This window comes from Melopsittacus undulatus, chromosome 9, assembly GCF_012275295.1.
Source record: "Melopsittacus undulatus isolate bMelUnd1 chromosome 9, bMelUnd1.mat.Z, whole genome shotgun sequence".
Taxonomy (NCBI): domain Eukaryota; kingdom Metazoa; phylum Chordata; class Aves; order Psittaciformes; family Psittaculidae; genus Melopsittacus; species Melopsittacus undulatus.
In genome coordinates, this window is record NC_047535.1 from 37,001,740 (window position 1) to 37,025,256 (window position 23,517).

General features: G+C 41.9%; 1 protein-coding gene across 1 annotated transcript in view; it reads right to left on the bottom strand.

Annotated features, from left to right (window-relative positions):
- The window catches only part of SFMBT1 (Scm like with four mbt domains 1), a 75,440-nt gene that overhangs the window by 32,262 nt on the left and 19,661 nt on the right, over window positions 1-23,517 (bottom strand). Inside the window, exon 2 of the mRNA XM_034066355.1 lies at window positions 3,662-3,818. Coding sequence (XP_033922246.1) covers window positions 3,662-3,689 — 28 coding nt within the window. The 5' untranslated portion in view covers window positions 3,690-3,818. The remainder of the gene's footprint in view (window positions 1-3,661; window positions 3,819-23,517) is intronic.

Here is a 23,517-nt window from a genome sequence, read left to right on the forward strand (position 1 = left end):
AGTTTCCTTCCAGGTCTGCACTGCAGTGAGAAGGGCTCAGATTGCTTTGCACTGTACAGTGCCCAAATCTCACCAGTACACCCAGAGTTCCCCTGTGACTCAGTTTTCATAGGTAAAAATACTATTATTATTATTATTTTTAATCTTCCTGCTTTATTTTAGGAAGTTTCATTGAGTCAGAGGGATTTTTTAAGAACTTTTGTAAAGAGCACCCGGACTTTCTGCTCTTCCATTCATCTCTAAGAGCTCATCCCAGCTCACGTTTACACTTTACTAAGGTTTTACAATCAAACAAAACTCAGGTGATAATCCTTGCAGTTCATGCTAAGCTGGGGAGTTCAGGTGGATTCCTCCCTTTAAGAGACTGACACAACTGAGGGCTGTGCTTCACTGTATCACATAACAAATCTGTGCTGCCTCTCACACACCGCACTGCCACAGCATCACTGGTTTAGTGCACTTACAAAATCACTGTGGAACATGAAAAGCTCACTGAATAAAGCTTCAAGCAAAAATGCTGTATGAGGCTTCAGAACGAGCGCAGTAAATTAGTTCTTTAACTGTGGCATGCAGAAGGACTGCACAACCCATTAAAAGACTCAGAAATCAAGAGTCTGTTTTTTGGCATCTGAATGCAGAAACACCCCCAGATTGTAGTGAAGGACGATATCTCCAGTAAGGCACATGTTAGCTAGAAACCTTTGTGAGTCAGAATCCAGTTGTTCTTCTGGTTTTATTGGTAGGACAGTTGCACTAGAGCAGGCCCTGTTTAAATCAAGCCTTTGCCGTAGTCTGTTGCTATTTTTTTCCAAGCTCCCATTGCACAGCCCCATCCTAGCAGGTTAGCGGATCCAGGATACGCAGAGGACTGGTTTAATGAAGCGGCATTCCTGAGGGGCCATACATCTGTACTAAATGTCCTGATCAGTCTGATTTCATACTACTCAATAAAACCTCCGATATTTACACGAGATTTTCATTACTGTGAAAAAAAATGCAAATTAGTATCACAGATGACAAGCAAAACCACATTTAATTCATTTAATCCTAAACCACAAGTCATTAATCTAATGCTGCACAGGTGTACCTATATGTATGTTCTTTCTCCCCATATCCTTAATTGCTACAAGTCCTAAGTGAATCCAGCTTTCTACTAGAGAGAGACATATTTTTCCATATTGGACAGAGTGACTGAGCCACACATTAGCTCAGTCATCACACATTAGCCAAAGCACAACTTTGGCAAAGGTGGGGAAAGAAACCAGATGTGATTCCCATCTCTGTGGCCTCACCATACAATTAGTTTTTCTCAGTAAAACTTTCCAATCAAGCTAACATTTTCTCAAGTAAAATCAAGAAGTGTCCTACAGAAGTTCTATGAAGAACATTTATCCACTGTGGAGGAGAGAAAATTGCCTGTAACAATATTAGAAGTTTCCCAAGTAGGTAAAAATCATTTCCCTTTTATCACTATTTCTACTAGCATTATTGTGAACACTAACTCTTCCTTTCTGAATTTTACCATTAATTATGTCCTGCTGCTCTCTGATACATACAGGAAGAGAGAGAATACTGAACTGTACTGTTTGACATGAGAAGGCAGTGAAATATTAAGTACATCAGCCCTTAAAAATACCTGCAATGGAAGCAGTCTACACCAGACTGTTCTGATCTTTGGATTCAAGTTAAATTCTCACTGCAAATAATTTTCATGCATCTTTAATGTGATTTAGTTGAACTGTCATATTGGACATTTAAGTACATCATATTGAAGTCTGCAAGACCTTCAATTAAGGCTAACCCAAAGGTTTCTCACCCTGAAACTTAGATATATTTCAATCTGATTTTAATAATAGTTAATCTTTTCCATCTGTACCAGCTGCAAGGCCATGAATAAATAAAGACAGGTTGGAATTTCAGCAGCTGAGAAAGACTGTGACAAGAATTGAAGTTGTCTTTTTCTCTTGTAGTGCAGGAGAGCATCACAAGCAACAACCCACAGCACTGTCTGGGTTCTTGTTGGCCAAGGGCCTGTATGTAAAAACCAAAAAGACAGAGGGGAATCTCCAAAAACTGCTAAAAACCATCAAGTAGAAAAAAATTACACCAGTCAAAGAATATGAAGGGAATGTTCCAGTAGTGGTTGGGATTGGTCTAACAGAAAGCACTTCAGGAAACAATATTAAGAAGGCACAACAAAACCAGTGTGCTTGTAGCATTTGCTTTGAACTCAGTAAGTAAAGTTCTCTTCAGCTATTGTTTGCTTTTCACAGCCACCTGTACTCAAACCAGGCACAAAAAGGATGCTCAGGAAAATAACTGTTGAGTAATTTTGAGACAGTATCAAACCCTGCGTAGCTGTTCCAAGAGCACAGAGAGGACTGTGTGACCTCTCATACTTATTGAGAAAGATGGAAAAAAGCCAATAAAGGTTTTAGTACAGAGGGATGTGCTATCAGCCTGTGAACAGCCCATTGCTAACCGCCTATATACATCCCCCAGCTATTCTTCTCAGCTGCTCAAAACTTTTTCTCTTTCTTACGCTACATGACAGAAGTTAGCAGTTTCCACTAGCACAGGAAACAGTATCTGCATATGCCTGGAGGCATTCTGCATAGCTATGCATGCTGCTTTTTCTTGCTTATTTGAGAATATAATGTTGATAACAACTTCATTGGTTAATAATCAAAATGCATATTTCATCATCATAAAGCAGATAACAGCATTCTGTTAAAAGCACTATAGATAAAAATCACATTTAATATTTCTTCAGTAACACTGATAGCAATTAGACTTCCATAAAGTCAAGGTACAAAGCCTACCAATAGTGAATTGTCCTATGAGAAGAGCTGCTTGTTGGACAGGTACCAAAGGAAAGTAATACTCGGATGAAATCTAATCCAACTGTGTACACTGGTCAAATTAAAATTTACTTTATATTTACTGTACTGACACCATTAGTAGACCTCCTCAAGGAAAAGGAACAAACTATGGCAGGCAAATCAGAATACACAGTCTTAGAACTTTTTCCCAGAAAGCTGTTGGCATCCCCACCTATCCTATACCAATGCTTTTCTTGGCCTGGTGTTTCAAGGTGAACTAAAACCTGAGCTAATTTATCATAATATACCCCTCTGCAGCAGAAGTTGATATCCCAAGCCTATCAAAGTAGGCACACCAAGGCACATCAGTTAACAAGGTAAACAACTTCAGTTACCTGACTTTTAAAATCAGCAGCATAACCATGTCAAAATACTAAGAACAAGATGAACACAAGGACAGAACAAGATAATATTGAATGTTTTTACAGATAAATGCCTTAAAATAGTAGTGGTAAAGCCACTGAGCTTTTCATAAACTCATCTCATAGTGGTACCATGAAGAAGAAAGACAAAGCTCCTTAAAAACACGATTACCAACGTGGCTCAGATTTTGTTGTGCTTTAAGTCAATGATACACCCTGCTTTTGAAACAGAGCAATAACAAACATAAGCCCTATAACCAGAATCTAACTCACAGTCCCTGAAATGTTTCTCTCCATATCTAGTACACAGCATCACACACATCCAACTATTAAACATGCACTGTGCTCATCTTTGCTTCATCTTGCCTGCCAAGCTTTTTGAGACGCATTAGCCTGGGAGCTGAGCCAGACCAATACCTGCATCATGCTGCTGTTCTCCATTCATCTCCACAGCAGCCCAGTGGTTATTTCGAGCAGCCAGAAGCAGGGGAATCCAAGGCTGTCACGGTTTGGTGGTCATGAGTTGCCTCCTGCCTTCAATTCTACTGGCAGCCAGGACATTCAAGAAGGGATCCTGAAAAAACCCAGAAAGAAATAACTGATGAGAAAATGTTTGTCAGATTTTAAGTACTTTTAAGACACATTAAAAACATTACTCCAGCAATAAGACGAAAACCTTAAAGCAAACAAGGGCCTCTCACTGTGTTTATGTATGTTTAGTTATTCCACACCCCTCAACTGCAATTCCCTAAATCAGTCAATTATAAAGCTGACCTTCAACATCTCTTCAGCCCCCCACAAATCCATCTCTCTCAAAAGCTCCTTCAACTCTTCACAACGCTAAAGAAGCAGGGAACCAATTAATTCATGGCTTAGGAACAAGACAAAAAAAGAATTCAGCTCCTTTGTCACCTGGACCAATGAAAACAGCTAAAGTCAAGAAAGACAAACTGATACTGGTAAAGAAAGAGCACAATGAAGCTTACAAAAAGTCTGCTCAGGCTGTGGGTGTCTAATACTTTCACCATTTACTTTCCACAAGCCTTCAGGCAATTTGCAGCTCTGGTCTTGAACAGGTACAAGACAAGTTTACATATATGTATACATTTTAAAACTTACTAGATTCTTAACAGTTCAACCAAGGAGCCAGCACTTCAACACTTTAATAGGGCTTGAACACACCAGTGCAACTGTTCTGCTGTGACACAGTAGCTCATTTATTATCAAAACGTTGCCTCTTATGTAAGTGGAAAAACCAATTAATACTCTGTATACCAAGACACATTCAAGGTATGTACTTTATTGAATTTTGTATTTTACCAATCTTAACATTTTCTTTGGCTTTTATGGCAGTTCATTTTACTGTGTATCAGCTGGTCAAACATATTCTAAAATAATCAATACAGGTATATAGTCACCTGTCATTCTGTATACTTACAAGATGTCTGTACTGACTCCACCTATGCCAACGGGTCCTGTACAACAGCAAAGGACTGCTTCTAACTACATTATGTTAAAATGATGATCCTTGCTAAAAACAAGCAAGGGACAGAACAATGGCCTACCCATTACACATAGTTCTTCCACTCCCCAAATTTCTTAAGCATTCCCTTGATTGCCAAGGACACAGCCCCTCTCTACTCTCCTAATACTCATCTCTGTCAACAGTGCCTTGAACTGCTTTGGAGACAGCACAAGGAAATTTTGCAGCCTGTTTTGACAAACCCACCCTAAAAATACAGAGGTTGTACAAATGTAGATGGCTGAACCATTTAAAAATCTTATTCTGCTATCCCCAACCAGAAACTATTGCCATGCACAACAGCTGAGAATTCAGTGTAAAAAAAACACCCTGAAACTGGCTCTCACATCTCTTACTACACACATCCATGTGTACACACAGAGTGTTCTACAGTTGTGCAAGTTGACAATACCCCTGCCCTGATGTGCACAAGGAAAAACCACCTGTGGTTTTTTAACCTACCAGGTTAAAAATCAGGTTTTAAAATACACAGGCTGCACTTCTCACCTAAACATACTTTGAATACCTATGGTTTAAAAAAGGGAAGCCCAATACATTTGAAGTTTTAAGGGTTTCCTGAGTTTCATATACCTATAATGTCTTAATCTCCATAGTCTATGGAGACTACCCATAAGCCTTAGAGAGGTTTTGCTTAATTCTTAAGGTTAAAGATTCCAATCTATTTTAAGTGGGGTTTTTTTTCTAATGCAGCATGGACAAATCTGTAAAACATGCAAGTTGTCTACCAGATGGCAATACAAAGATCTTAGTTCAAAATGAGTATCACAAATGAGAGATCTTCCAATACAATACTGCTTCTGAAGGTGCAACCATGATTTCACTTCTGAAGGTGTAAATGAACTGGACACACAGTAACTGCAAATGACTAAGACACTGTCCAGCCCTTCTCTGAAAAGGCATCTTCCACCCCATCACAACTGCAAGCAGACCATAAGCAGTTTTATGCAGGCTGCAGTTACATTTGTATTGTCATTCAAATAAGCAGTTTGTGAACTCCAGCTGGTCTGAAAAATTCTAACTAAATGCTATTTTCCTTTGAAATCTGTCTGTTTGTCAAAAAATGAAGTATTTTGCAGAAGGAGTTCTATCACAGGGATGCAGAAGCTTAGGTGGGAGAACAACTGCTTCTGCCAGCTTGCCTGCCCAGCTCCTCTGCAGTCCTGCAGAGCAGGCAGCTCCTGTGATCCCAGGCACCAGGACTGGGAGGCTGCCCATGGCTGGGACTGCAAAGGGCAGTGTCACCAGCATCTTTAGGCTCCCATGGTCCCCGTGCAAAGCAAGTTAATCAAGAGACGCCTCCACCATTTAGACACAAGAGAACTTGGAAAAAAACCATCCCAAAGTTCCATAATTCAATTTTGTGGAAGATTTCCATGGGCTTAATTGTAAAACACTGTGTAACAGGCTGCAAATGTCCTGAGCACGTCTGTGGAACATCCAGGCTTGCTGGCTGGCAACATCACACAAGTCAAACCAAACTCTGAGTTACACTTCACAACTGAAAGCAAGATGCCAAAGCTGTGCTGTAGACTGGTACAGTCCTTGGCATGAATTTTAAGGGAACTGCAGTGCAAAGCACTGAAAAGCCTTGCTGAAGCCTCTGCGCACAATGCCAATAGCTTCATTCACACAAATAAAACAACAAACTTGAGCAGAATTAAAGAAATATCCACCAGCAGTGCTTAGTGGTGTGGGAAGTTCTCAAGTACAATCAAAAATGCAGCCAACTTTAAAAGCTTTTATTACAAGTGAGAATAACAATTTTTAAGAGTAGGAAGAGGTACCATTAAGAGCTCCTATTAAACGGTAGCTTAATGCCATAAGAATCTACTGTGTTGAAGACACTAGTGTGCTTTTATCATCATAGCTCTGGGAACACAGGAGGAGTTCTGAGGAAACTCAGCTGCCAGCTTCTGCTATACTGCTTCTAACCTGCTTCTCTCCAGCTCAGAAACGCCTTGCTTGGCATATACCTACAGGGTGACAAGTTAACTCCCAACTCAGCTCTGACTCTGTGAGAAAGTCACTGAGAAATTAAGTCGAGGTACCAGTCTAGCAATCTTCAGTGGTTCCTTATGTATTTCTCCCACACTACAGACAAAGCAACACAGGATTCCTTCTGGAAATTCCTGTAGACTCCTCCTGTAGAGAGACTGACTGCCTGCGCTTCCATTTATTCTATCCCTGATGAAGTCATGCTGCATGATGATATCAACAGCAATCAATTAACCAGCAAAATACTTTTTAATCATTAATCAAAATATTTCCTGGTAATGGCCTATCATAAGTCTATCAGCTGTCACACTACTAAACCAAAACAAAGGCAATGCTGTGAAAATGCCGAGTAAAGCACGTAGTCCAACAGATCTGGGGCTATGCCACCGGTTTCTAACAGTGTAGCCCTGGCACAGGATCCTCAGAATTTAATTGCAATTAAGATATTTTCAGTTTATGGGACTCAGCTCTTAATTAACTTTTACAACTAAATGAGGTGATGAAAAACTGACTTCAAGGGGTTTTTTTTTCCAACATGGAAATACTGAAGACCAATCCCTCCCCCACCCCCAAGAAAACCCAAAACCAAACACAAAAACCTCAAATAAACACAAAACCCACCCAAGCCCAAACCCCGAGGAGGCTGTTTGTGTAACAGATGCCAAATACTGGCAGCTCCTGTTGGAGTTGATTGATATTCTGCCCAAGTCAAATTGGGTTCCATAAGCAGCTCTGGTGGTTTATGTACACAAAATTGAGAGTACTTGTAATTAGCACCCGCCATGGCTGATGCTTACAGTCTGGCACCCCAAAGATTATCTTTTGATAAATCTCAAGAGGAGGGGAGCACAAGTGCTGCTGGAACAGAGCTGATTTGGAATACTTTGGACTCTTCAGTCTCACTTCTGCATTTCAAACCTCCTTTCAGCACATGAAATATTCAGATGTTAGCAACTGGAAGCAGTATTAAAAACAGTTACAGTTCATTAAAGCCAGATGGCTCACTTGAATATGAAAAGAAATCAAACATAAATTGGATGTTGAATTAAAGTAAATCAGCTGGTGTCTGTGGCTTAATATTATTTTACAACAAAGGCGCATGAGACAGTGGGGACAGGAGACACCCTGCGGACTGGGGAAGAAGCTACAGAAAGGATTAGGTTTCCGCGAACTCTTTGATGCAAAGGCATCCAGTAAAATGTATTTCAAAACCCTGTGTCTACCATATAGAGCTTCACCTGCACTGGCAGGCAGAAAGCCTATTGCAGGGTCTGTCAGAGCAGGGAAAGGGTTTTTCGGCACCTGAAGCCTACAACTCTGCTACTGAATACCAAGATAACAAGGGAAGATAAAGGTCCTTTTTGTTATTGTTGGACCATACCCTGAAGGTGGGAAGAGAGGGGGTGTATGTCCTCTTGGTCCCTATGCCCATTCATATATGCTTGTTACTTCAAGGAAATACTAATGATGTGATCCCTATGAGGGGAGATGGCACACGGACTTCATCTAAAAACTTCACAGCTCCAGCTTATGCTATCATAAACAATGTACTGCTCAGCACATCTTCTAATTAGGTCCAGTGTTAACAGCAGAGGTTCTTGTTCGTGTTTCAGAAAGAGAAGCTATTCAGGACAAAAACACTTCCCTACTACAAACTGGAGTCTGAAAAACACTCACAAAGAACAGTGTAAATTACAAACCAGGTACAGCTGAGCACCCAGCGGCAACCCTTCCCCAGTGTGCAGTTATAAATAGGAAACAACCAGTTGTTCCTGTGCTTTCTCGTCCACTTTAACTCTGTGGCCCTTGCAGCGAATATTCCCAATTCATCTTGCATCGCTGAAACACAGGGCACAGACCCTCCCGAGCCTTATTCCTGACACTGCTGCACTATTTTCGCTGTTACAACTTGCAGCCAGTTCCAGATGCTCACTTGTCCTCTGCTTTTATTATTACTGAAAGAAATATGCAATTCCTACAGTCTGCAAAAGACATCTTCAAGGTTTTTTCTAACCTTTCTCTTAATCTAATGCCGCTGCAGTCACTTACGAATATAGCACCAGCTAGCCCTTTTGATACCAGAACATGAGACAGTGAAGAAGTGGGGGATGTTTGAATCAAGGTCTGTATGAGACTTGCAGGCCACACACCTTATCAGTGTATAAGCAGATCTAAGCCAATTGGGCAAGGTCCTTAACCCTAGGAGATAAGCCAGGCAGAAAAAAGCAGGACTCTGGAAAACACATTTGCACCCTCTCCAAGGACAAAGAGACTCCACCAAGCCTGACTGAGGCTTTGCCAACCCATCACTGATAGAAGGAAGTAAAAAAAACGGAAAGGACCAGGTAGGATAACAACTTAAGTAGAAGTATTTTAAATTCCAGTATAATTCAATAAAAACAAAAGAAAAAAAATCTATTTTTTGTTGTTTTTTTTTGTGAGAAGAGCACAAAGAGGACACATACAATAAACTATTCTGGTAGGAACCAACCATTTTAGGTCCGCTTACAATGTGTAGTACTTGATTCCTCATAAACATTCTTATGAAATCCATTACTGGTATAGTGGTGAGTTTTGTGTCAGAGTCGTCTGGAGTACCTTTAATATTCTCAGCACAAAAAACTAAAGATACCTCGAGTAAGCAAATTTCTCAGTCAGAACTAAAATCAACAGTACTGGAGGAAATTAACTGTCAAACTCTTCAGTGCAAGTTTCATTCACTCTTTGGTAGCAACGCACTAGCAGTACAGCAACACCCAAACCTCCCACCCCCACGTTAGGGTCAGTCCATTGCCTTAAAACAGCTATATCCTTTTGGGGGAAAATGTCTGAGACTTTGGCTAGGCACAGCTGCCGGCTCAGTGGAAGGATACAGCTGATTACCTGCCACAGCAAATCAGCCAGCATCTCCATCAGAGCCTAATGGCAGATATTTGCCTCCTTTGAAAAAAACCCTCACTCTTGAAATCAGGGCCGAGAGAGACAAAAGCAAACAAATATTCAGAAGAGCATTCAGTGTAAGAAATCTTTAATATCTGTGATGGGAAGGAACTGTTTAAAATTCACAGCTCAGCAAATGTCTGCATGAGCACTTCTGCTTCACTCGGATAAGCAACTCACCAAAGCCTCACAAAGCCGCAGCCGCACGCAGGCTGCCTTCTGCAAGCTTCCCTCCCCTGGTCGAGGATTTTTAACTCCATTCACACTGCATGAGCTCAAGGGAGGCACAAAACCAGCCTCTGTCTAACCTGTCAACCTCTCACTTCTTGTATTTTGTGATTCAACAATCACACCAACACTTCTCTAAGGGCCCATTTTGTTCCTTCCTACCCACAGTACCAGGAGGACAGTACACAGCTCTCAGACAGGATATTCACGTTCTTTTCTTGGGAAGCAAAGTATCATACATACCTAATTCAATGCCCTTCCCTCTTGCCCCATCTCCCTGTCATTCTTCTTGCTGGAGCCCTCACAGAAAGCAGACTACAGAGAGGCAAAATAAAGTTTGATGCTTCTATAACAAAGTAATGAAAATACTACTGCTTTCATTAAAGTCACTGCTGCCACAGGAATTATCCCATCCAATATGGACAACAGAAACCTTTGCCTGACCTGCAGCTCTTGAAAGCATTTTTACACACATGTATGGAACAGTGGGTCTGTAAACAGGAGCTTATTTGCTTGCTTCTGTAAGGATTTATCAAAGATCACTGAATTGCCATTTACTGTAGGTGTGATCATCAACATTTTCTTTAGGCCCTCTTGGTAGCATATTGGGTGTTCCAAAACAAAGAACCTTCCTATATTATTCCTATATCCAAAGAAAATAAAGAACAGAACAGCTACGTTTCTGTACTTTTTTGTACTTGCTGGGCCTACTGTAACTAAATCTGGTCTGAGTTTCCTACCTTCCACTCTCACCCCTCTCCCCCATCTCTGACACTCAAGCTGTACAACAGTGTTCCCCAGTAACAGCCCACAAGCACTCTCCTGGTAACCAGCCCCTCCTCAGCACAGCGACCACAGCAGTAACCAAGAACCAATTATACCCGTCATGAGAAATCATTATTTCATCCAAAGCAGTCAACATTTCTGACGTTTCAGCCCCTCAAATCTCTGTCCTCCAAGTCTCTACTCTTGTCAACTTATTTGGGCTTTGTCCTTGCAAGGAAAAAAACTGTGTTCATCTTAACACTCAACTCGGCTCCCTGCAGAAGAAGTTCTTCTGGAGACACAGCACAGAGTTCTGCCATCCCTTTCATCTTTGTGCCTGCCAGGAGCATGCTTGAGTGTTCTTATCAGAACAGCTTCTGTATGGCCTCTGAGAACAAACTCCACAGAACACGGAGATTATGTATGTGTATAAATGCAAACAGGAACTACTATCACCAGACTTAGATTATTTATTAAAACTTACTATATTTCTCTATCACACCTGCACTGCAATCTCTGCTTACAGACCAGTACTCATAGTAGTTCCACCCTTCCAAAGAATCACAGAACCAACTAGGTTGGAAAAGCCCCTTAAACTCATCAAGTCCAGCCTTTACCCCAGCACTGCCAAGGCCACCACTAACCCAATCTCACTGAGGGCCTCATCTACACAGCTTCTGAACACTTCCATGGACAGTGGCCCCACCACTGCTCTGGGCAGCCTGTTCCAATGCCTGAGCACCCTCTCGGTGAAGAAATGTTTCCTAATATCCAGTCTAATCTCCCCTGCAACAGCTTGAAACCATTACCTGTTGTCCTATCACTTGTTACTTGGGAGACCAGCCTGGTCCTGGCTCCATCCTCCTGTCAGGCAGCTGTAGAAAGTGATAAAGTCCCCCCCTGAGTCTTCTCTTCTCCAAACTAAACCCCTGCAGGTCCTTCAGCCATTCCCCATCACACTTGTACTCAGGCCTCTTCACCAGCTCCACTGCCCTTCTCTGGACCCACTCCAGTACTTCAGTGACTCTCTTGTAGTGAGAGGCCCAAAACTGAACATAGGATTCAAGGTGCAGCCTCACCAGTGCCCAGTACAGGGGAACAATCACTGTCCTGGTCCTGCTGGCTACGCTATTGCTGATACAGCCCAGGATGCCATTGGCCTTCATAGCTACCTTTGCAGAAGTTGGCTCATGTTCAGTGGCCGTCAACCACCCCTCCTAGGGTCTTTTCCATTTCCCTGCTACTTCTACCAAATCTTCTCTAGCAAACACAACTACAAGTTGTTCATCCCTCTCACTGCAATGGCAACATTGAGATTCCTCTAGAGAGCAGCACTTAAAGAACACTACTTTATATTCTTACATTTCCAAAGAAATTCTCAGAAAACATAAAAGGGATAAAGGATCTGCTGTGGAGAATGCAGGATGTAACCATCAATAGCAACCTAGACTTACAGTAAGCAGCACACCTTCCAAATAGCAGCAACTACAGGCCTGCAAGCACCTCTGCAGGGAGGTTAGCCAGCCCACACTACTGTAGACCACTGCAAGAACAAAGACAGTTTTATTTATTCCAAGGGTTTATTAAAACAAATAAAGCCTCTGTGTACAACAGTTTCCTGGGGTTTACCCAGCACCCACAAAGCTGGAAGAACACCAACACACACTGCTCTGCTCACACCGAACCAGCAAACCCCCAAGTTACATGTAGGATCCCATCACCTCCTGCCCAGCACGCAGCCGGGCTGACATAGCTCACTTCACTAGCAAGCTTGTGGCAGAGCCTTCATGTCAGGTTAAACCAGCAACGTGCTGGCATTGGGCACACAAATAAACAAAAACCTGGCAGCAGAATGGAAGGTTACAGCCTGGCAAGCCTTCCTGCCTTGGAAATGTGGAAATGCTCTCTGTGAATGGGCATTTTTATTGGCATTAAAATATCTACCAGAGAAAAGGAGAATCCACTTTGTCACAAAATGGGACCAATGCTTGTACCTTTATCTCCGCCTTTTACTAGAGGTACTTGTACATCATAGAAAACCCAACAAGCAGTAATCTATTCAACCAAATTTTGCTGATACAGTATGTGGCACTTATCTTTTTCATTTAGATTATGCCAATTTATGCCCGTTTCCCTATCCAAACCCCTGCCTGAAGTCCAGTCACTTCCAGGATTTGACTTACCATCTGGATATGTCTGACTATGCATGTAACACACCAGAACTGGGAAGCCTGGTTAATAAATGTTGAAAACACTCAGGTCTAGCTCAACAAATTATGAGATTTGCCTTTACAACCTGTGCTGAGCTATGCAGCTGGTAAAGCAATTTCCATGGGACTATGCGCTAAGTCCAGGTGAGAATGTAAAAGTCTCAGCTCCGTTCTCAGCTAATTCAGATGCCACCAGACAGTCAGAGAATTCACTTGACAGAGGAAACAACACACAACAGGATGTCCCAAAAAGTTCCTTTGTATTTATAACTGGTTGCGAAGAGAAGCTATTAAGAATTTCTTAGCTTCAATCTTCAACATTGAAGACAGTGACTCTTCTTCCAAGTCAACTGAGTTTGGTTTTGTTTTTTTAAATGCAAAATGTCCAGCATTCTTCTGCTTTCTTCGTCCACTCTTTTACACATAAAGACTACAAGATTATTGGGGGTTGTCAGCCAAATAAAGAAACCAGATGGAACAGGCTACTCTGCTTTCATTGTTGATTTTTTATTATGTGTCCTGTAGCACAAATACAACTGCCAGTTAAAAGCTGGGTAAGAAGATGAAGGAAGAAAGTGAAGTTCCTGCTGTTCCCAAGTCCCAGACAACAGCTTGGCAACTTCTTATCTTCTTATCCTCTGTGTGAAGACAGGCAACTTGGCCAAGTAAATATTCTGCCAGGAATATCTAGTGTAATTCACGGTGAGATAATAATAGAGCACTCAAATGGAAAGAAAGTGACTCTTACCTCTACTCCTGAATCCCCAGCACATTTTAGGTACTGAACCCACATGACATGATGACGTGATACAGATGGCTGCCCAATATAAAGTGGTACACAAGAGTTAAACTGCCAGCAGCAGTAAAAGCCATCTGATTAAGAGACCCTCTAAAGTTAGTTTGAGCAGCCTTTAAGTGAAACATATACCACCTCAAACAGCACTACAAAGTATCTGGTTTCTCAGCAATCCCACAGTCATGGGAACATTATCTTGGTTTAGACTTTTGAAGTGAAATGGCTAAACTTTTTGTCAGTCTCCACCAGTCTCATTCTTCTGGCTTGAAATGAAAATGCACAGAACTTGCTCAGATGCTGTTCAGGAGACAACTGAGCCAATTCCAAGAGGTGAAATCTGCAGCACAGAGCCCTAGAGAGCAATCTGTGGAGAGCTAGAGGTGGCTAAGTGGACCACACAAGCACTAAACAACTATCAGCCCCAAAAGAAAGAAGAGTATCATGCCCTTTCCATGGTCTCAAGGAAGACCACTTCCATTGCTAAGTGGTACAAGACAAAGCACCAGTGGATGAACATAATTAAGGATACAATACTCAGCTATCCACTCTGTGAGAGAAAAGCATTTGAAACCAAAAAGTACATTCATTACACAAATATTTTAGGCAATTATCAAAGATACAAATTCATGTGTAAGTGTCTGGAATCCTGGAGTATCTGCAAAAATTCAACCGCTAAAACACTAGATGTGGAAACTCCTTTCCATGCATGAAGGCTGTCAGTTCCACAATACTGCTAGGAGGCTCGATTTATTCAAACAAGTCCTCCTTGCCGACTCATATTCTGTGCATGCATCACAGGAAATGTCTTTGAATACAACCTGAGCGGAACACTCAATTTGGTTCATCACTTGAGCCATGTAAAGGGAAAAAGCCTGCACTCTCTTCAAACCCTTTTCTGAAACTGAACTATTGCAGAGAGCCTCCTAATGGATGTCACTACTGCAGACAATACAGCAATTGAAGGAGAAGTCATGGAGGGGGAAGGAAGGCACTTTGCAAATATGACATTTAAAAAAAGTCAGTCATATAAAATGCTTTCAATATGTAAAAGCCTACTCCTACTTGTTTCCTTCCTTTGTCATGTCATTGGAATAGTGCACGGTACAGAAAAAGGTAAGATATTACACCCATTTCACAGAAGAGCTCCTAAGCCACAAGTTACACACAAGAAAGGGGAACTCTCCCTCAAATGCCAACACAACCATAAGACAAACTAGATCCCATCAGGCAGAGAGCTGACACCACCCCCAGACATTTGAGATCCACAGTAAAGCCTAGCCTAACACTGAGGACATTTATTTCCAACAAGGACACTCTCCATCCAACCAATACAGGAGTTTAAAGGTTAGGAGCTAAACCTATTTGTCAACATGCTGGCATCTAGCTATAGATCCCATTTTCCTACAGCAAACAGGAACCCCAACGCATCTCCAACTCAACTGGTGTCTTCAGTGCACATCACTTGCAATATTATAGGCAATCTCCTAGATTTGGGTTTAAAAACAGACGTGCTAGTCTAACCTTAGGTTCCTTCCTTTAAAATATGGGCATTGATATTAGGGGACAACACAGGCAGTGGCATCTCAGTCATACTTCTTTCCAGGCATAGAGTGTCAGGCTTTCTTCCCTGAGCAACCAACCAATCCCTGTTAGTTAGACTGTCCGTGGCAGGTTAGAGTGAAAATTAGGGATGGAAAATACATGGTTTCAAAGTTTATAGCTTTGGTACCATATAATTTCAATTTAAATAATTCAAGTTAAAATAATTTCTATTAAAAAAAAACCCATAACACAGGACCAGTATTTGTTGTTATGTGCATGAATGATATCTGAACATACAGCCTAAGCAGACAGATGCACCACAGATCTAACTGCTGTCCAAGAGATGGAAAACCTCCTTTAACCAGCAGCGGCACTAAAAAAACACGACTGCAAATAAAAGCTGCAGAAGCAAATAGTTTTATCAAAAGCACTCATTGCAACACATTGAGTTGGAACAAAACAGACTCAGAACTCATAATTTGTCTTATGAAGAAATTAACTTACTCCTGGGTAGCCAGCATGGGTCACAGAACAGGGAAATGAAATGGGGAAAGCCTGTGGCTGCAGAAGTTGTCTTTGGCAAGTGAAACCCAGTATTATTTTTCCTAGCGAGGACTCTGTGCTACCTACTATGAAGAAGCAAGCCTCAATGTACCAAGTGAATTCAAGTGCTGGAGCTCGTAATTTTGGGAAGTGATAAATGGAAAGGGGACTTTAAAAAGTGACAAGCACACCCAGCATTCATATAACAAACTCTACATAGCCATCATCAAGACCATCGGTGTTTAGGCCTTGCTTTCAGAAATGAGTTTTTCATTTCAGATGAAACGGAGACTAAATGAAGCTACAAACTCTAAAGAGCCAGGACTCCAGCCCTGTTGTATCATTTTCTTCACAAAACCACATTTCAAGAGCACAGCATTGCTTCAGGACTTCTATGCCTCAGGTTTTTATTTTCATAGCTTAATCTCACTGCCTCATTACTGTGAAAGGCAATGTCTCATTACCACAGAAGTATTGGAACGCTACCAAATAGCACTGCAGACAGCAGGTGCCGGCACTACCACAGCATCTGCAACAGCCCCGCTCTGTGCTCCCCTCTTCCCACCGGCTCCTGGGAGCCAGCAGGGTAGGACAGGCTCTGGGCCAGGGCTGCCCCTCTCCTCCTCCTTCCAGCCACTGCTGCTCCTCCCTGGGGCAAAGCAAAGCACATACAGCCTCATGTGCAGCATCAGTGATTTCAGGATGGTACTACACAAAGAGAAGGAGGTTCACCATCACAGGATGAACAGTTGAACACGAAGGTATCATCTCCTGCTAACAGTTCACTGCAGGACAGCTGTCAGTGCCCTGTACTACACTGGCTTGGGGCCAAAGAGCAGTGAAGTGAGGACACCCCCTGCTCCCTGCAGCTCCTGCAATCTGTGGCTGACCCACTCTTCACAAAGCCCACTACTTCACAAAGCCCAGTACAGTACAGAAACACTAGGAGTACAGAAAACTAAACAGTAGCAGGTTTCACTTCTTCTGTAAGGATATGTTCTGCTCTCCACCCCATGCAGACCAGCTCCAGCACCAACCCAAAGCATGCTAACACCATCAAAATGTGAGACCTTGACAGAACTAGAGATTTCCTACTCACAGGCATTCCCTAATTTTAAAGCAAAAACATGACTGTGAATAACCATCTTAAAACAGAGGGGAAAACAAAAAGAAAATCACAATTCTACCATGCATGGAAACCAATGGGGAATGCGTCTTAAAGGTTATGCCCCTTTGCTCCAGCCTCCAAATGTAAATGTAAGAGCTTCTAATTCCATTTTTATTGAATATATTCTTTTTCTAGCTCAACTATTTGAGTAAAAAATTGACACCTCAAGTCAGAAATCCTAGACAAGGCAAAATTCAACTTCCTACAATGCATATTTAAAGATCCCCTAAGAAAAAGTGTTGAGGGCAGGTTACCCTACATCCTAACTTCCACCAACTGTTCAAGAAAAGCCCTCTGCATTTCGAGGTTGGCAATTAGACCTTTACTTTGATCCCCAACCTGTTTCATAGATTTCCTGCGCATTCTTAAACAGCTACAATACTGCTACTGTGAGACATGTTCTGACCTGAGCTGCTCTGTATCTTCCAAAGATAGCGTCACTGATGAAATGTCACGGTCCCTGTAGAAGTAGGAAGTCTTAAGTATAATCACCTCAAACTAATCTAATCTAAGTTACTTTAACACTGATTCAACAAGATTCACCAGCTCAGTGCAGGATCTATCACTCCCGCATGAGAAATGATAAAGCTGCAGACGATGTTACATGATTTCCCCACAGGTGCAGGAAAGCCCATGGTGGAACCAGGATCAGAAGCAGCTCAGCAGTCACACGTGTGGCTGTACGAGCTGTTGAAGTGGTGTATCTGTTAGCTACTACTGGGAATTCAGATTGTAACAGCAAAAAATCAGTGTATTTTCCCCAACAGTGACAAATATGAGTTTACTGACACAGTTCAAATGCTTACAGCAAAGCCAGTGATACTGAGTAACTAGACAGAAATATCTGAATTATTTAGTAGACAGCACAGAAGCACCAAACAAGCCAAAGCATGATCTCACCAAGAATAAGGGGCAAAAAAACCTCAACAGCTATTAGAGTTTCATTGAAGAGAAGAAATAGCTGACTTCACAGACAGCAGCCATGGCAGAGGAGGGCATGACTGCATGGCCAGGACAGTGACCAGCAGCACTGATGCTTTCCAAGAGCCACCACTCTATTGAGTGCACTGCAACAGCAAACAAAATCTAGGGACTTCTTTTGTGTTCCTTTTGGACAATCTTTCTGACGGACTACCCAAAACCCTCAGAGTACTCTTTGGCCAGTATCAGGGAAAAAGGGCAATGGAAAGTGCATATTTCAACCATTCCTTCCAATAATCCTGTATAGAAAATCCTGACCAACTGATCATGGCTAACATTTCTTCAAAGGGAATATTTCTTTCTCATTTAACTTACAAAACTCTGTCTCCTGCAAATGACAATTTATTTATAGCAGTGGTATTTGCTGTATAACTGATTGGGGAAGGCTGTAAATGAGCATCATTGCATATATATGGAAAACAATGATAAAGCAGTCATCAAAAAGCTACAGAAGATTTAAATATTCAAATAAGGCAATCTGCATAACCCCCACCTGAATTTTAATTTTGCAGAACTTATTTCACAGCTTTGTGCTGTGGATGATCCGTGCAAGCTACTTCTTTTCCATGGAAAAATGGCATTTTGCAAGTGTCCACCAATTCCCAGAGTCACATTAATTTTAATTCCTGGAGAGAAGGTAAAGAAGGTTTTGCTATAGGAGGACAGGTTCTTTTTTCAAAGTCTAAGTGCTCAAGGCAAGAAGCTAAAGGTGAAGACACTGATGAGCCACAATAAGGTTACGGTGGCAGTGAACTGCATCAAGGCTCCTCACCTACCAGGCAAAACAAGATTATGATTTGTAGCTCTCTAAAATGCAAGCTATGAAAACAGGGAGGAGAGGAAAACAGTGCTGTGGAGGTAAGGGAGATGAGACCTCACAGTAAGCCAGCCTATATACTTGAGCAAGTATCTCCAAAGGAGAAAAGGGACCGACTTGCGGAGAAACCCCACAAAGAACAGGCTTCTACCAAGCAGGTGAAAAAGACATGATCACAAACCAGAAAGCTAAATGACCACCTGTGAGCCTAAATAATAATAATAATAATAATAACAATAATAATAATAATAACAACAACAACAAAGCAATAACAACAACAATAACAATAAAATATCAGGTTGACCATTCAGGTCTCATTCTGTCAAACTCTGCAAAAACAAAGGGCAAACAGAAACTCTTGCTCCTCCCCTGACCCCAGCCACCCCACATCCACAAACCCACTTTCTTTCAGGACACTAAATTTTCTGTGTCAGCTAAACAAATCCATGGCACTGTACTGCTGTGATGTGAGAAAAGGCTCTAAGACCAGTGTCCCAGACAGCTTATACATTCCCTGGATCCATGAACTGTGCAGCATTCATTACTTCAATAAACGCTGTAAGTATTTCTCACAGCCTCCTAAATTGTCACCTTCTAGTGATTTTTACTGGTTTAACTTTCCACTGTTTTCACTACATGATGGTACAAAACCCTACATGTGATGCTACCAAGATTATTGCATTATTTAAATAACATCTGAGCTAATTTTCATTGATGTTAATTACAAGCTGGTTCATTAGTATGTCAGTTACTGTGATAAAATTCAGTTACTGAGAAGAAAAAGCTACTGGCTGTTTCTGGCCCAAGCTGGTTGTATGCATCATGGCTTTATGCTGGCTTAGGGCGACCCATGAGGCTGGGGATATGCTCAGTGCAATTCATGCTTCCAGCTCTGGAGCATCAGCACTCAAAAAGGACAACTTCTGAAGGGAAGGGGAAAAGAGCAGGAGACGGAATCTGCCTTTTTGAAATCAGCATAAGGGAGGAAACTGGAATAAATGTAATCTTTTTTCAGAGGTGTCCTTTACCCCTCCTAAATTTTGCTTCAGTTTTGCACTCACTTTCAGATGAAGATGAAATGGAGAGTTTAGATTTTCAGTGTGTGAAGGGAAGCGGAAACGCAGAGCTGTGTCACGCTTCCAATTCAAACTAAACCGACACAAACAGGGAGACTCATGTAACTGCTTTGTTCACTTATACACCTGGTGATGAACCAGTGGACATTGTGCTGACCCTGGGTCTGCACCACAAAAGATATTCCACTGCACCATGCCTCTACAAAATGGTGAGTAATGACAGAGCGAAAAATCAAAGAGCTAACAGTTAATGTCCAAATAAGTTCTTGCCTCAACATGTGCTACAAAAACCTTTGATGTTGCAAAAAGAGGAGGAACCTGGAAGAAAAGGTCAGGCTTTCCTAAGGAATGACAGCTCCTCAGGGCTCAGCCTTGACATGGAACAAGGAAATGTATCTCAAAAAGATGTTTGCTTTTCAACTAAACTCCTTACTTTGAAAAACTCATAAGGATACTTTACAATCTGGATATAGTTCCACACATAAATAAACAGAATAGGGGTGCACTACTCCCAAAAAGGCAGCTCCACACCCACTCGTTCATCCCTATTCCACAGTAAATCTTCCACTGGAGCAAATTCATGCAGTAAAAGCAAACACGAGACTGTCCAGGCTAAAACTCCCCCTTATTTTAAAGATTTATAAGAAACTATTATCCCCTTCATCTTCCCGATCAGGTACAGCACTCAGTTCTAGCAGCAAAGATGAATGAGGTTTCGTAACTTCCATGATTTATAAACCTGTAGTGTCACATCATCCTGGCTATCACAGTCTGCACTGATTCTGCAGTCCTTTTGGGACAGTAACACCCATTCTGCATGGTACAGAGGGATGGAGCAAAGGCCCCATTCTGATGGAGCCATAAGAAGTATTTAAGCACAAACCAGGAACTTGGAAGCTTGGAGTAACAAAATTTACTTTCTTCATTTACATTAACCTGCAGAACTTCTCAAGCAGGAATTAACTTGCAACAGCAGCACCTGAAGCAGCACAACACGCAGCTCAGCGACCCTGGTTTTTGCTGAGGAGGGATGTACAGCAGAGGCTTAAACCCAGGCTTGTTCCACAGGTGCTGCACAGTTCCAGGAGGTTGCACTGAGCAGCACAGTAGGCTGCAGTGTTCTCTAGCATCCACATTCTGTAAATCTCCCCCAGCATCACAGCAAGAAGAGTCACAGGTGGACAGCACAGGCTTTGTCAGACTACAACTTTACCGATCGATGCAATCTGACTTGTGAGCTACACAGTTGCTTTTAGTAAGTTTTATGTAGCTTGAATCATACTTTCAGATTAACTGCACCTTCAGCAATATCCCTTTCTTTAAGCACCAATTCCAAATAACAATCGGGAAGCCCTGAAACCTTGTTTTGCCGTTCTCATTGTTTGCTCTCAGTGGCAATCCTTTGCTTTCCACCTGACAAAACAGAAGCTGAGCAACTTCTCACTGCCACCTAGCAGCTGCCTTTGTCCTCTTCCTTCCACCCACTAGCTCTATACATGCATGATGTGTGCTGTGGACCAAAGAGAACACCAATGCTGTTATGGACAGCTTTACACACCTCAGCCTCCAAAAAAATCCAACAATTCACAACCAGAGCAAGGGAAGCCACTCTTTCACAATATTTACTATTTAATATAATACTGACAGTTAACAAGCTCTACTGAGTCAATCATTTGTAGTCACACACACAAAGTTGGTCTGTTTTAGCCAAATTATATATAAGGATAAAATTCCATTGTGCACTTTTACTTTCTAATCCAAGCACTTTTGGAACTGAGAGCCATCCGTTTATGGAAAGAGCATCCTAAAGCTGGTTCTGATGCAAGAACCATGACACCCAGCTTATGTGAAACAAGCACAGCCACTCAGGGGTTTGCATTCATCAGCTAAGCTGCATCATTCTGCTGCTTAACTTGTGTATTTGGTAAGTTGTCCTCAGTAAGATAAAAAAACCAACAACCCAGCAACAAACTTCTATCTATTAGGAAAAGATCCATGGGAAACACAAGCATTCATACAGCAACAAACCCCTCCAAATAAGTTCTATGTAGATGATGGTTATCTCTGCCTCCCAATGACAGTAGTACAAGTACTTGGAGCGGTTATGTCTATCAGCATTCACTATTACTGGCTCAACAGCTCCTGACCAGTTTCCCATTCAGGGTTGAACACAAGATGACCTTACCCATGTTGGTATTTAAAGTACAAGAAACTGTACCCACCATTCAGGCACGTTATATCCAGCATAAGTAATGTGGCTTGCACATCATTACATGTACTTTGTCCCTCCTATAGTCTGAGGAAGGAACTCATCTATTCATTCTTTTGGGTGACCACAAGTAAGCTAAAGCAGTACTCTCCATGCACATCCTGTATCAGTTAATGGAAGGCCAGCATATGTTGTACTTCATTGTTCTAGTTTGCTGAGAAAGCCAACAGGCAGACTAACAGTTAATAAAATAAGAATCTATTATTGCACTAACACTGAACTTGTATACTTTAGAGAAGACTGAAGCTATTTTACTTGATAGCAGCTGTGTTTACACTATAGCACAGTCTGGTACCTCCGAAACTCAAGTGAACTTATATCCGACTGGTTCCAAGGGAAAAAAAGCTGTTAAGAGGAGAAACATACTTCAGCTTCGCGTGTTAAATGAGAATCTTTGCTTCAGCTGCTTTTAAAGGTCCCACAACTTCATTTACCGTGGACCAGGAGTACAAACTGAAACCACAATGTACTGCAAACAATTGTTCCATTCAAACAGTAGGGTTATATGGAAATTCATCGGTGCTCCCCTTCTCCCCAGTGAGGTACACAGATATATTTTAATCAGCATGAGAGCTGGTTTACAGTTTAGATTCTGAGCCACATCCATCAGTCACTGTCAAGGACAGAGCGCCTGTCCTCTAAAGTTTTCTTCAGATGCAAAAAAAACCAACCCCACTGTCAAGATAATTCAGTATTACTTTTTATTGATTCAGGCTTGCTCGATATCTTCCTTTCTCCTTTTAACACTTGCTGAACAGAATGGGAAATAACACTTTATCTAGAACTAACAAAAGCTTTGGACATCTATCCTGCACGATGCAGTCAGCTGGACCAGATCTCTGAAGCCGATTACTTGGGAAGGGGAAAATTTACTTGCTTTTTACCTGAAAACCACAGTATACGTTATGTTGAAGATGCCAGATCCATCACAAAAGGACCACCACAACAGTAACTCCCAGCTGGGGAGTGCCACCAGCCTTCAAGCATCACCTGTGAGGCTTTTGCTTTGGCTAAGCAGAAAACCCATTCAGTAAAGCCAGGCACTGGCAGGGACACTGCGACCAGCACTCTGCATCCATGAAGCCACAGACAGGCTGCCCCAGCTCCTGCCATGTACAGCACCAGTTGTGCAACCTGAGAAAGTCAACTGTTCTTCACCCTGGCCACTTTGTTCACTGCTCAGGATACAAGATAAAAGTTGTTCTGTGGGTTTTACTTAACATTTCTTCTTGGGCAGCCGCTCTTATTTTAACTGACACTTCATTTGCCTTTGGTTTATAGTGCTACATCTGGATAGGCTGGCTAATAGAAACTTTCTCCTGAGTTTAGAGGAACATAGGTAGAACAAATCCAAAGAGCAGCAAATTGTAAGTTCAAAGGTCTCCTACTGCCCAGCATAC